This window comes from Mangifera indica, chromosome 8, assembly GCF_011075055.1.
Source record: "Mangifera indica cultivar Alphonso chromosome 8, CATAS_Mindica_2.1, whole genome shotgun sequence".
In the NCBI taxonomy this organism is placed as follows: domain Eukaryota; kingdom Viridiplantae; phylum Streptophyta; class Magnoliopsida; order Sapindales; family Anacardiaceae; genus Mangifera; species Mangifera indica.
In genome coordinates, this window is record NC_058144.1 from 6,405,983 (window position 1) to 6,418,994 (window position 13,012).

General features: G+C 34.2%; 1 protein-coding gene across 3 annotated transcripts; it reads left to right on the forward strand.

Moving 5' to 3' along the window:
- Positions 1–3,315: 3,315 nt before the first annotated feature.
- On the forward strand, positions 3,316–12,716 carry LOC123223585 (histidine kinase 2). Of its 3 annotated transcripts, none has more exons than XM_044646817.1 (15): positions 3,316–3,894; positions 4,009–4,766; positions 5,278–5,547; positions 5,995–6,456; positions 6,728–7,003; positions 7,220–7,389; positions 7,520–7,732; positions 7,825–8,011; positions 8,233–8,284; positions 8,373–8,602; positions 8,731–8,829; positions 9,477–10,147; positions 10,602–11,105; positions 11,222–11,628; positions 12,029–12,716. In XM_044646817.1, the coding sequence occupies exons 2-14, from the start codon at positions 4,380–4,382 to the stop codon at positions 11,460–11,462; spliced, it is 3,762 nt and encodes a 1,253-aa protein (XP_044502752.1). In that variant the 5' UTR covers positions 3,316–3,894; positions 4,009–4,379; the 3' UTR covers positions 11,463–11,628; positions 12,029–12,716. The 3 variants fall into 3 exon arrangements, with proteins under 3 accessions (XP_044502752.1, XP_044502750.1, XP_044502751.1); XM_044646816.1 differs by having other exon boundaries at positions 3,317–3,462; positions 3,701–4,766; XM_044646815.1 differs by having other exon boundaries at positions 3,316–4,766.
- Positions 12,717–13,012: the final 296 nt, after the last annotated feature.

The window sequence follows — 13,012 nt, forward strand, 5'->3', positions numbered from 1 at the left end:
GAACCATTCAAGTAAAATCAAAAGAGTGGGCTTCAGTAGCTACCATTAACCAAGAAAGAACACCCACATGCCCATCTTCCCAATTGCGATTCTTTTTCCCTTTCTTTTCTGTACTTATTGTACATTTAAGGAGAACACAAAATTAGACTTCTCATGTGACATTGCTCAATTCTTGTTGGATGCAAGTAGTTTGTATTAACTCTTGTGAAATCATTGATAGTATTAATTTGAATCATCAATATAATTAAATGTAGTTAGATAATTTTTTTGTATTAATTTTCATAAATTATAATTAAATTAGTTGATATTTTGATTAAATATTACGTTTAGGTTAATATTTTACGTTTTGACTTTGGAGATTTGTTGCAGAAATACAAGTAGTTTGCTCTTGTTCATATCCAATCCAACACTTTAATTCTTTATAAAAATCCGGAAGTTGGGGACAACTAAGCCTACAAATTCTATCATTACCGCTTGACTAAAAATTATTCCTTATAATAACCATATATTTATCTTATTATAATAATGATTTTATTTATCGAATAATGAAACAATTGATAGTGTTACACGTGGCATAATAAAAAAACCAAAACAAAAACCCACTAGGATTCACAAGCAAAGCAAATGGCAAATGTACTTAAAGTTAGAAGGAAGGTGGAAGATTCTGTGAATTGTTAAGTGGGTTGATTCTGATTGAAACCCTTTAATAATTTAACTTTTACTAAAGAGAATTTAATCACATGGATTGGAAGTCACAATGATCATCCATATTCTGTCATTATAAATAAACACCAATCAAATTTAACATTACCCATTTTCTCTTTTTTTTTTTTTTTTTTTTTAATTTTTAGAACCCCTAAAGGCATGGAGAAGTGGGAAGATTCTTTACATGAAAAGAATCAAATAGGCTCCCTCTCTCTCTCTCTCTCTCTCTCTCTCTCTCTTGCCACAATTCACAATTACAGACTTTTGAACGTGGCATTCCATTGATTAATTTAGGGGGCCCTATGGCAAAACGACGACAACAGAAGCGTTGTGGGCCATTCTCATTGTCTCTTCTGATTTGTTGCTCACAAATTATTAACTTTAACACTAAGGGCCTTCTGGTAATTCCATTGCAACCTAGGAACAGTTGAGTTGAGTTGAGTTGAGTTATATACGTCCCACACCCCCGGCAAGCATTTTGGTTGGATTGGATTAGGTCGATGCGGTTATAACCGTGGGGCCCATCTCGTTGTTTATGACTTGTCGCTATCTGGTACATTGGCGCCTTTTTTATAATCGCGGCTAAAGTTAGAAAAGTAAGATGGGGAAACGTGATTTGTCAGATCAAAGCTGTCATTAGGTCCCATGTCAGGATTCCCGAGCAATTTTTTCCTACGCCGAGTTTTTAGTTTTTGGCTTGGAGTGAATTCGGAACTCTCAGATAGAACTAGCGGAAAATGAAGGAAAAAAACAAAAACAGTTAGGTGGGTTTGAGAAAAGGAGTAATAAAAAATTATTCTCTTAATTTATTATATTTTAATAATTTAATAATAATAATAATAAACAATATTGGAGCTGTCCTTATTATCATTTTTTTAATTTAATTTAATTTTTAAAATAAAAATACTTTTATTTTTAATTAATATAATAAATCACTAAAATAATATATTAAAATAATTAAACTTATAGATATATAAGTAAAATAATATTTTGATTTTTTAATCTTCAATCAAACATAATAATTATTTATATCTATTAATTTTTATCATAATTTATAAAATATAATAATAATTTATATTCAATAATTTTTTAAATAATTTTTTATTTTTAGTAATAAAAGATTATGCAAACCAAAAATACTCTTAAATGCTAAAAATTATTAATGGGGAAGAAGAAATTTAAGAAAAGGAGAATTACAATATATAAATATATTAATAATAATAAAATTATATATATACACTTTTAATAAACAATTTAGATATATAAATGATGTGTTATCATATAATTATATTTTAAATTAAAAATAAAATAACATTTAATTACATAATACTATATCATTTTTGTACACATAGTATTGTTTATATAATAAGCATGTGATTGTTTGATTCATATAACAAAAATGAGATATGTCGGTTGAAGGAAGCATATCTCTCTTGTTTTTCTTCGATATAGAAAGATTTGAGAAAGAGTAAAACGTATTTGTTAGTTCAAAACTTATTAAATTTCTCAAACCACACCCCACCTCCCCCTCCCCCGTGCAAACAAAAAAAAGGGAAAAAAGCAACAAATAAGTTTGAGAAGATGAGCATATTCCTCTCGATCTCATGAGTGCTCCTCATAAATACATCTACCCCATTTCATTACAAATTGGATCATTAATATCATTATTCCAAACAATTATGAAATACAAGTTGTGAAAATTATGGCATACCCCACATCTCTTTACTCAATAATTTGTTTATGAAACAAATAAACAAGAAAAATGGTTTAAGCAAATTACAAGAAGCTTCAAGTTGATTTTCTGAAAAGAAATGTTCTTTTGGTAGTGGTGGGTCTAATTCCAAGTGGGTGTTAATGAACCCTGAATAGATGTTGCATTTTATGCTTCTCACATGTACTTACAAGTGAAAAGCAAAAGAGTGTGTACAAACATATATATTCTCTCTTTCTTAATTGTGATTAGTTAAGTCCACTTATGATCAAGATTAAATTTTACCCATGAGATAAATAAACAAAGGCAGGTGGACATCTCTTTCAACTTAATTTGTTAATCACAATGATTAATTTGAATTCTCAATCAGCAATGTTTATTTATTTTAGTAAATTAATAAATGGTCAAAAGTAATGATGCCTTTGATTAGTTGGCTAATATTTCTTCTCTTCAATTAATTATAATTATAAATGCTGCCTTGGTTTCTCTGAGTAAATACTAAATAAGGAATGAATAAAGCCAACTTACATATAATCATCCATTCCCACTGATAATGAAACTAATTAAAGAGGTAAAAGAATAATATTTAAAATTTAAAAATAATAATAATAATTTAAATCCTTTTTAACAAATTTTTAAAATCAAAAATTTGATTATTAAATTAAAGATATTATTTATTTATTTAATATAATCATTCAATTTCAAAAAATAATCCTAGTGAGATAAAATTTCTTTTTACCATAAAAGTCAATAATATGGAATATGAAAGACTTGAGTTCACGTTAGCCACTACCTAATCCCCCCGATTTATTTCCGATTTTTCCTTTATTAGTTTTTTTTCAAAAAATATATATATAAACACTGACCTGAACTGAAAGAAGAAAGCTTTCTCTGGCTTTTTTTTTTTTTTATTTCCACTTTTACCCTTTTCCTCTATGAAGAAGAAGGTTTTGTCTCTCTAGTCTAGTTTCCCTGAGTTGAAGTGTCCGGGTCCGTATACCTGCACTGCTGCAGGAAACAAATGCCCCATCTTTAAACGCTGAATGGTACAGTCTCTTTCAAAAGCAAAAGTAGTTCAGAACATCGAAAGGGAAATTCTAATTTAAAATAATATACTAACCAATGTGTAAAATATTTGAAAAGTTTAAAGATGATGTTTTATCATTATTGTTGTTTATTTTAGAGTGATGTTCATCTTGGGGTTTGTTTGCTTTTGCTTAAACCATACCCGGTTGGATGATGAGGCAATAATGTGACCAAAAACCTCAATTTCAAATGCTGCAGCTGGACACCAAACTCAAAAGACAAGAGAGAGAAAGTTATATGGAGAAGTTCAATTTTGTCCTAGTCTGATCATTGATTCCAGTTGTATTATCAGAGAAATCAAATGGTTTTGGCTCAAGTTTTCAGTTTGATGAGTTTTCATTCAAGAAAGTTTCCATCTTGATGCTACTGTAGATTGTACAGAGTTGATAAAGGTAAAGTAATACCAGTTTTAGGAAAGAACCAGTTTTTTTCCTTACTTCATTAATGATTCCCTGATAGTCAATAAGTTGCTGCCAGAATCACAACTGGGTTTTGTTTTGGTTCAGCTTCTGCTTTCTTGTGATTTGGCATCGTTATTGATCCTTTTGGAGCCCTTCAAAAGAGCTGTTGGGCAAGAAGAAAGAAACTTAGTATTGAACAATAAAGTGTGAAGAGACCAAAGAGGCTGGACGACATTGTTTCTTTTTTTCTCTTGAATGGTGCATACTAAGAGGCTGAGTGTTGAGTAATGAACTGGGTTTCTTGCAGTTTTCTCAGTCGTTTTCTTCTATAAAGCAGTGATTTTACCTCTTTTTCTCTTTTTTTTTTTTTTTCGAGTTTGGTAACCTTGTTGGTGAAGAGTTGCTGGCTTTTTAGCAAATTTTAATTTCTTTAGTTGAATTGTCATCTTGGGTTGTGATAGGAGGTTTCTGTTTTCATGATTTGTTATGCTGGAGCTGGGGTTTTTGTCAAGCTCTCAGGGCTCTTCGTGAGGTGGATTTTCTTGATGATGTCTATGACTTGTAAATTCTGTGGCTCTAATGGCGTAGTACCAGCCAGTTCCAAGCTGAATTTGACTAAGGAGGCTTTTCATGGGCCTAATTGTGTCAAAGGATGCAGGAAAAATCTACCCTTTCTCCTGTTTATAGGTTTTGTTAGTTTTCTCAGCATTTGGTTTCTCTCAAGGCTTGACACGGCAGCTTTTTGGGGGAATAAGAAAACTCCAGATTCTTGTGAAAAGAATGCTAAAATCTTTCTCCAGCACTTTAATGTTAGCAATAACCAGCTCCATGCTTTGGCTAATTTATTCTCTGCATCAGATCAGGTGCTTCTAATATTTCTTCAACTTCATATATCTTTTTACATTAGCTCTGGAATGTCTCCCTTATTGGTTTTAATTTGGTCTACTTGTTTGTGTTCTAAAATCTCTTGTTTTGATTTAAGAAGTATGAAGAACATGCACAATTTTATGGAGATTCTTCTGTGTGCCTAACTTCATTTACAAATTTTCATTCTATCTCTGTATGAGTTTGAATCTAAATTACTTGACTCTGCTTAGCGTGCAATTGGGTGCGACTTTTGGTTGATTTTTATTATGTCTTATTCTTCCCAAATAATCTTGGTATTCGTCTTATTAAAGCCATTTGATTGTTGTTATATGATAACAACACTTTGCTGAAATTAAAAGTTGCTAGTTTTATTTTTTTCTTTATAATTCGGAGGGAAGCATGGAATAAATAATGCTCTATGTGTGTGTTTATAATTTTTTTTTCAACTTTTTCCTGTTTCTTTACTCATTTGAAGGCCTTATACAATAGTTTGACTTTTTATCACAGATATCTTCCCTGGAATGTACCAAAGAACCTGGAACTGGACTGCCATCAAACAAAAGCATTGCCTGTGCTTTGAAGGTGCCATGCTCAGAAAAGCAGGAGTTCCAAAAGCAGAATAAATTGGTTGCTGAAAATGGAGAGCACAAGGATCAGTGCCCGGTTAAAGATTTGAAGGCTCCCTGGAAGCTTGACCAATCGGCAGTAGTGGATGTATCTTTAGTTTCAAAACCTACTATTTCATCAATTTCACCTATTTGGCAGATTTTTAGAAAGGTAGAACCTACTTCTCAAAAATGTTAATATCTTTTTTTATTTTTAAAAATAATTATGTTGATACCTGTCAAAGCTCAAGTTGCGAGATTATGAAATAATTATGCTTTTGATTCTTGGGTTGTGAGTTTCTCTTGCAAGTGCTATAGTCTGATAGTATCTTTTCGAGGCATTTAAATGGGTTTGTAAGGAATCTTTTCTTTTGACTGCATCATATATTAACCTGTTTGGCTTCCTTAATCATTTCCATGTGCAATAAACAAGAAGATAATGAAAGTTGTTTCCTTTGTCAAAAGACTCCCTTAGGCAAATCAAATAGAGCTGACACATTCCTCTCAACATTTTTCTACTGATATTATTTGTTAACTTTGCTAAATAATAAGGAAAATGTTAATAGTCTTGATTAATGCCATAGGATAATTAATGTGTTGTTTGTTTTCTATTTGGCAGAACCTATTTCATATAAGGGCATGGAGACACTGTGCAAGAGAGTATTTTAAAATTCCCTATATTTATTTGCTCAGAGAATATTGGTGGGTCCTTGCTGGAATGATATTAAGCTGCATCATTTTTGGTTTATATTTGGAATTGAGAGGTTCTGAGATGCATATGCTCGCTCAATCACAGCTACAACACTGGCAGCAACAACAGCAGCCTCCTAAACGTGCTCAAAAGTGGAGGAGGAAATTCCTACTATTATTTTTTGTGTTTGGTGTTGCAATGTCCTTCTTCACGTATTATCACTTGTATACAAAGATGGTGGTGAAGAGGAAAGAGACACTGGCCAGTATGTGTGATGAGCGAGCACGGATGCTGCAGGATCAGTTCAATGTTAGCATGAATCATGTTCAAGCTCTTGCCATTCTAGTATCCACCTTTCACCATAGAAAGCATCCATCTGCCATGGATCAGGTATTCGTCTCTTCTACTTGATTCTCCTCTGTTTTCTTCCAGATTTTAACTTCATGGACTCTTATTCAGTGCCGTCTACACCTATTCCAAATTAAGAAGTTGAATATGAGATGTTGTGCAACCTCACGAGGGAATTAATTATAGTTGTGTTTAAAGATTTTCGGGATTCACGGGTTTATGAGGAGGAACAAATAGTATCTGGCCTCTTATCCTGCACTAGTTTGTATTCAAAAGTTATGCTGATCTTGAACTTCACTCTTGAATTATGCAGATAACATTTGGTTTATTTACTGAGAAAACTGCTTTTGAAAGACCACTTACTAGTGGGGTAGCTTATGCCTTAAAAGTTCTTCATTCAGAGAGGGAACAATTTGAGATGCAGCATGGATGGACTATAAAGAAAATGGAAACTGAGGACCAGACCCTAGTGCAGGATTGTGTACCAGAAAATTTGGATCCTGCACCTGTACAAGATGAATATGCACCTGTAGTGTTTGCTCAACAAACTGTATCTCACATTGTCTCTATTGACATGATGTCTGGAAAGGTGCGTTTTATTTTGCTTTGGTGTTTGTGTGTTTTCCTTATCAGTTTCTTTTCACTAACTTCTATTCTTCTTTTTAGCTCCCCTGTACTAGAATGCATTTTCAAAACCTTAAGTTCCTCTAGAATGCCTATGTGCAATAACATACTGCTTTTAAAAGCATCTATCTTCTAGTAAACTTTTTCTCTTAAACTAATATAGCCGTTATATGTTATGTAGGAAGATCGTGAGAATATTTTGCGAGCAAGGGCATCTGGAAAGGGAGTACTGACATCACCCTTTAAGTTATTGAAATCCAATCATCTTGGTGTTGTACTCACATTTGCTGTCTATAAGACTGACCTACCCCTCGATGCTACACCAGAACAGCGTATTGATGCTACTGTTGGGTATTTCTCCTCATGAATACTCTTGATTTTTCCTATATGGCCTAAAAAACTATTTTATTGTTACAAACTATTCTATTTTTTATTCCAAAGTGATAAATACATTTTAATACTGGGATCACTTCCTCAAAAGGTATCTTGGTGCATCCTATGATGTTCCATCATTGGTGCAGAAGCTTCTGAACCAACTTGCCAGCACGGAAGACATTATTGTGAATGTATATGACACAACTAATGCATCTGCTTACATCTGCATGTATGGTACTGACATTTGTGGTATTGGTCTACCACATATCAGCAGCCTTGATTTTGGTGATCCCATGAGGAGGCATGAGATACACTGCAGGTTAGTTATTGTACAAACTTTAGTTACACTGTCAGCAGAAAGTTGTGGAATCATGTAATTGCTCAGGTGCAACTTATATTCTATTGTTTTAGGTATAAGCATAAGGCTCCTTTACCTTGGACTGCAATAAATGCATCAGTTGGGCTCTTGATAATCACTTGCCTTGTTAGTCATATTTTCAATGCTGCTGTCAGTCGAATTACACAAGTCGAGAAGGACTATCTTGAGATGATGGAGCTCAAAGCTCGTGCTGAGGCTGCAGATGTGGCAAAATCCCAGGTGCATGCCCTTGTAGCCTTTGTCCCATTGATGAGGAGCTCTCTGCTGTTATTAACAGACAGATATTCCCCTCGGAAAAGTTTTCTGCTTTTTCTCCTTGAAGAATTAATCACTTTCAGGGGTTCCACTTTTTCAAACTTTGATTTTATTTTTTTCTCTTCATTTCTTTTAAACAATGTAGTTTTATTACTCTCATCATTGAAGTTTTCTTCCTTCTTTAGTTTCTAGCAACCGTTTCCCATGAGATCAGGACTCCAATGAATGGTGTCTTAGGTAACTAAATAGTATTTCTGATATATTATTGGTATTGTGTAAACTTGGTGTGTGTAATTGAGTCATTGCTTACTATGATCATTTCTAGGTATGCTGCAAATGCTTATGCACACAGATCTTGATGACGAACAAATGGAATTTGCTGAGACTGCTCTTGAAAGTGGGAAAGATCTTATCACATTGATAAACGATGTTCTTGATATGGCAAAGATAGAATCAGGCAAGCTTGAGCCAGAATCTGTACCTTTTGATGTGCATGTAGTTCTTGATAACATACTATCGCTTTTCTCGGGTAAATCCAGTGAGAAAGGAATTGAGGTAATACCAAATTGTCCCTTTTATATTTAATTTACTATTTTGATTGTCTTGTCCCTCTTTAGTGGATCTTTTCAGTACCATGACTCTTACATAAACTTGGTTATTGGTGATGTTTTATGTGAGAGAAGTTTGCCATATACGTCTCCGATCAGGTTCCTGAAGTTGTCATTGGTGATCCTGGTCGGTTCCGCCAAATAATTACAAATCTTGTTGGAAACTCAATTAAGGTGAGTTATGTTTCTTATTTTATTAATTGTCTTGCTATCAAATGAATAAAAGCCTATTAACTTAAGGCATTAACCCAATGATCTAAACCTAAACCTCAATAATTATATGTTGGTTCAGATTTGTTATATAGTATATTCCTTATATTAATTTCTAAGCCTTGGTTGTTTTGTATTTTCGCTTCAACTTTTATTTAATTTGTGACCCATGGAATGCCTTCGGGTGTGTTTTGAAACTCAAGATTGGATATAATTGGATTATAGATTATGCTTTACTATATTTGGTTCGTTGTTGTATTGGTTAGGATTATGTGTAACATTAATAAACTCAAATTTTGTTAGCAAACTAATTACAAATTTTATTTATTTAATTAATAATTTCATTATACTTTTTTATAATAAATATACTTTTAACTAAATTAAGTTTATTCTCTAGCATGATTGTATAGTATCAATTGAAGTTATGAAATAATTGTGAAATGAGGAGCAAAGGAAGCTGCTCAAGAGGATAGTATATAACTGTTCCCTGAAAAAGGATCCACCCTATATAAAATGATGAATTCCATCACATCAGATCCACATATTATCATTTGCAGAATTATGTTATATAAGCTTGGTTGGATAAATATTTGTTTTCACTTGGTTTGCAGTTCATACGTGACAAGGGGCATATATTTGTCACAGTGCATCTAGCTGATGAAGCGAGTAGCAAACCTGATGTTCAGGACAGAGTGCTGCAACAAAGTTTAAGATCAGATAAAGACAAGTTAAACAAGGAGAGTAGATCATTGAGTGGGTTTCCTGTGGTTAATAGATGGAATAGCTGGAAAAACTTTAATATGTTAAACAACAAAGATACTATGGGGCAGCCTGACCCTGAAATTGTTAAATTACTTGTGAGTGTTGAGGATACAGGCGTTGGAATTCCTCTGGATGCCCAAAGCCGTATTTTCACTCCTTTTATGCAGGCTGATAGTTCCACTTCACGAACATATGGCGGTACTGGAATTGGATTAAGTATCAGCCGATGTCTGGTGGAGCTCATGGGTGGGGAAATTGGATTTGTAAGTGCACCTAACACTGGCAGTACTTTTTCATTTACTGTGGCTTTTAGAAGAGGGGAAGCAGGTCCACTGGATAAGTGGCAGCACTATGATCCAGCTATTGGAGACTTCCAAGGATTAAGAGCATTGGTAATTGATGACAGAAGCATGCGTGCAGAGGTCACCAGATATCATCTTCAGAGGTTGGGAGTGACTGTGGACAATACTGACAGTATCCAATCAGCATGCTCTTTTATATCTGATACTTGCAGCCCCAGGTACATCCCCACTTTGTGAGGATATTTCTATGGGTGAATATTCGTAATATTCTAGGCTTGAAAATGTATACACTAACTAGAAATCAATACAAGGGTTTGGCTAAGAAATCACCTTTTATTATTTTTTAATTGCATTTATGTCTCTATAGTTGGGGGAAAAAAAATCAAATAATGCATTGGATTGAGAAAAGTAAAGGATGTGTTACTTTAGCATGTCTACCATGGATGAATACCTATCCCTTATTATGAATTCAAATGACCAAGATGAACATGGAAGATGGTGTTGTCATGTTTACCATGTGTTTGGGACTGAATTTTCCAAATCCTTTTAATGGCTATTCATATGGTATTTGTAATCTTTTTTTATCCTTTAAAAAATTTTATTATACTCTAAACTACTGTTGTGATGTACCATAATTGTTAGACTGTTCTTATGCTTGCCTTTTTGTTCCAGTATGTTGGCGCAGTTGGCTATAGTTGTTGTTGACAAAGATGTTTGGGACAAGGAAACTGGTCTCGCATTTGCTCAGTTGCTCCAACAGCAAAGGCAAAAAGTAGGCTTGAACTCCAGAGTAAAATTTGTAAGGATTTTTCTCTTGGCTACCTATGTTAACCATGCAGAGCTTGATGAGCTCAAATTGGACGGTGTTATAGATTTGCGGATGAAGCCTCTTAGGTTGAATGCCTTGTTTGGCTGGTTGCAAGAAGCTCTTGGCAGCAACAAGAAGTGGGAAGTAAATAGAAAGAAAAAAATTAATCCTGGGAATTTACTAAGAGGGAAACGAATACTGGTGGTGGATGACAATAAGGTTAACCGAAGAGTGGCAGAAGGTGCCCTAAATAAATATGGAGCAATAGTTACTTGTGTTGAAAGTGGTAGCGCAGCTTTGCAGATGCTTAAACCACCCCATGACTTTGATGCTTGTTTCATGGATCTGCAAATGCCAGAAATGGATGGGTAATTAATCTTTTTCTTTGTATCCCTGGTTAAGTTCAATGTTATAACTCAGCCACTGTACTACCAACTTTGCTTTGCTTTAGGGCTAATAAAACTTATGATCTAAAATTGTGCAGGTTTGAAGCTACCCGACTGATTCGCTGCATTGAGAATAAGTTTAATGATGGGGTTTCTTCTAGTGAATCATCAAGTGAGATAAGGTCACTCTGGCATTTACCGATACTTGCAATGACAGCTGATGTCATTCAGGCCACGAATGAGAAGTGTATGAACTGTGGGATGGATGGTTATGTGTCAAAGCCTTTTGAAGAAGAGCAACTGTATTTTGCATTGTCACGATGCTTTGAGTCTGGTTGATTAGGTGAGATTGACATTGCAGTGGTTATTAACTTCACAATCGTTGGTCTTCTATGTATCTGGTTTGACAACCAAAGCAGTTCGGTTCAACTATCAACAAGCCTGACTACTCCCAGGCGGTATACAGGCCGGTTCCTACCTCATCATTAATGCCTTTCCAATTATGGTAAGCTTTATGCTACTTGTTCTGAACATAAATGCACATAGGCATTGGCTCTGGCAGTCCTGCCTCATTTCAGTGCTATTTTCATTTACACAATCCTTTAGTAGTAACACTCAATTGGCCGCCTGGGAAAACATATTTTTCTTTTCAGTATATACCATTTAGCTGCTTCCCCCTTATTCCTAAAAAAGATTCTCAGAAAACTTATGTTTAGTAATTTTAAAAATTAGGTAAGTTTTGCCCTTTTTTGGTTGTCCTAAAACTATGCATCATTATTTCTTGAAGTTTGTACTTGACAGAAATGATGAGTGTTAGCTTGTTTAATCAAGGATATACAATGCAAATTATAATTAAGAACAGTATGTTAATTGTAAATCTGATCTGAATAGTTTTTTGTTTCCAGGGATGTTGAGCTTGTGACAGTTAACCGATAAACTCGCCTACTATGTACTGGGGGGTTAGACTCATGATTGCGTGAGTACTTGGGGGAGTGAAATCAAATGCTTGCCTTTGGTAGCCACTTGACATTGTTACGTACTTTAACATCACCAAATGGTGGTCATTTCTTGGTATATATTCAAGTTATTGAACTATTAAATGTCTTCTGTCGCTTTTCAACTGACATTTTGTTCAATCTTCCTTGATGTGGGCAAAGATTGAAAGATTATGATGCTGAAATATCCATCTTTTAAGTTCTGATGAGATGAATGATCATCTTTTTGCCTCAGAATTTGTGCGAGATAAGCACATGCAAATAAAAGCAGGCGAAGTTTGAATTATTCATTTTATCAAAGCCAAATATGGGTTTTCTGGGCATCATATAATTTCATTCAAGTCTGCTTAACTTCGGGAGAGAGAGAGAACGAAATAGCAAGAACTGGGAATTAATGCAGTGGAGCTCAAGACTTCCATTTTTGCTGACAGAAGGCATTCTGTTACTTCGATTGTATGTAAAGAAAGTCCAGTTTGTTGAGAATCCTGTGTCACTGCTGTATACCTGCTTTTATATTGCTAGTATCGTTTTATGACTGCATTGTAACATATATTTGAGTACGGAGTAATTGAATTAGTTGCTCGTAGACATTATTTTATCTGAATATCCACGAACAGGGCGTGGACTTCCAATAAGGAGATGCAATCTGCAACTTCAGGAATTAAAATGATGATATTATGAAAGTAGACCATAACATGAAGAACAGATGGGGGTGGTAAAAGTTCCAAAACTTGAAGTCAAATTCAGAATTTGATGTTGCCCAAGCCAGAAGAACTGACAGTGATCCCCATCTGGCGGTGGCGGCCGTTGGAAATTTTTGTTTGTCTTTGGCTTTATATTTAGTTTTTGTCTTTTATTTTTCTTAATTGTTGTTTTTACTAACAGAGAGAGACA